At 58.2% G+C, this 1570-nt stretch overlaps 1 protein-coding gene across 1 annotated transcript in view; it reads left to right on the forward strand.

The window, feature by feature from the left end:
- The first annotated feature begins 929 nt into the window (after nucleotides 1-929).
- SH3GL2 (SH3-domain GRB2-like 2) overlaps nucleotides 930-1570 on the forward strand; it is a 176267-nt gene continuing 175626 nt past the window's right edge. Inside the window, exon 1 of the mRNA XM_004677680.2 lies at nucleotides 930-1219. Coding sequence (XP_004677737.1) covers nucleotides 1175-1219 — 45 coding nt within the window. The 5' untranslated portion in view covers nucleotides 930-1174. The remainder of the gene's footprint in view (nucleotides 1220-1570) is intronic.

Genomic DNA, 1570 nt, shown 5'->3' on the forward strand with positions numbered 1-1570 from the left:
AGACTCACTGGGTTACAATTACTCAGGTTTATTTCTCACTCAGGTTAAATGTGCATTGAGTACCATCTAGGGACTTTGTTCCGCCTCTCCTCCTTGTAACTTTGGACTCAGCCTGGAAAAAGCTTTTAAGTTCCTTTCTAAACGCTACTCATTCCTAGACAAACCAGAGGAAATGGCTCCTTACCAGAACACACCTAGTGCTGCATTACTACCAATTAATCTAATTCCAGCAGAGGGTAGCTTTAGCTCAGCCATTTATAGTTTGTTATATATGTACTATTTGTGCACTTACCAGCACGCTTTTACACATTATATAATGCTTATTTTGGATGGAAAATCCCAAATCTACTATCATAAGAGAACACTTAAGTTTCATATTTGGGCTTTTCCATATTTGTAAACTCAGCATTAAATGTTGTCTCACTTCAGTGCTATTTCTCTGATCAGTTTTAAGGTTTCCTTCTTCTTTTTAAGTGGTTAAATTGTGTAACAAAAACAACTAGAAAGATCTGGTGGCTTTCCCTACCGTTATGTAGGCTTAAGGGATACTGAAACCAGGGCAGAGAAACGTTTTCTTGTGACCAAGAGGGAGCAAGGTGAGAATGAGCAAAGACTTATTCATTATCCCAGACAGAGTGCAACTCCTCCTTTTCTGGCTGCAAAGAGGCCAAGCTCAAAGGGCAGGACCGCCCGCAGGCAGCGTCTCCGCTGCTACCTGAAAGCCGAGGAAGTCACCTGAGTCCAGTTAGTGCCTGGCTGCCAAACTACAGCGGCCAGTCCGCAGTCCACCAGGGCAGGAGCGACACTTCCTGGGCGGGAGGACGCCCTTGGCCCTCGATTCAGCCAGCTCGCATGCGGGTGCCTAGGCTTCTGGTCCCAGGGACCGAAGCCAGCGCCCAGGTAGCTGGTGCTGCAGCACCTACCTCGCCAGCCCGGTGCCCGGGGCGGGGCTTCCCGCGTCCCCTTTAAGAAGCCGCATCACCAGCTCCTGACGTCAGGGTGTCTCTCCGCACGAGCCCGCGTCCCGCGCCGCTCCGCGCCCCCGCGCCCACAGCCCCGGCGGCGGCACGACGAGCGGCGGCCCGGCGAGCGCGCCGCCTGTTTCGGCCCTCCTGGCTCGCTCTGCAGCCGCCTCCTTCTCGCAGCCGCAGCTGTCCGCACCTTCTCTCGCACAATGTCGGTGGCAGGGCTCAAGAAGCAATTCCACAAAGCCACTCAGGTAAGGCGCGTGACAGGTGTGCCGCGGGGCGGTTCCGGACAGAGCCGCGAGGGGCGTGCTTGGTGCCAGCAGCTGGCGGGGACCTTGGGGGACCCCGGCGGGCGTGTAGCGCGTCCTGACAGCGCTCCGCATCCCGCGCCTGGCCCGCTGCGGCGGCGGCCGGGGGCCCAGGCAGGCTGTTCCCGCCCACCCTGGCGGGGCACCCGGGGCCTCAAGCCCACAGGAGACTCGAGGCGCAGCCGGCCAGGAAGCGGTCCACCTCGGCCAGACACTCGCTGAAGCCGGCGCGGTACTTGCCCAGGACGGCGGGGTCGGCGCCCAGCGCGGCGGCGAGGGCCGAGGGGCAGACGG

This window comes from Condylura cristata, unplaced genomic scaffold, assembly GCF_000260355.1.
Source record: "Condylura cristata isolate star-nosed mole 26May11 unplaced genomic scaffold, ConCri1.0 scaffold00006, whole genome shotgun sequence".
In the NCBI taxonomy this organism is placed as follows: domain Eukaryota; kingdom Metazoa; phylum Chordata; class Mammalia; order Eulipotyphla; family Talpidae; genus Condylura; species Condylura cristata.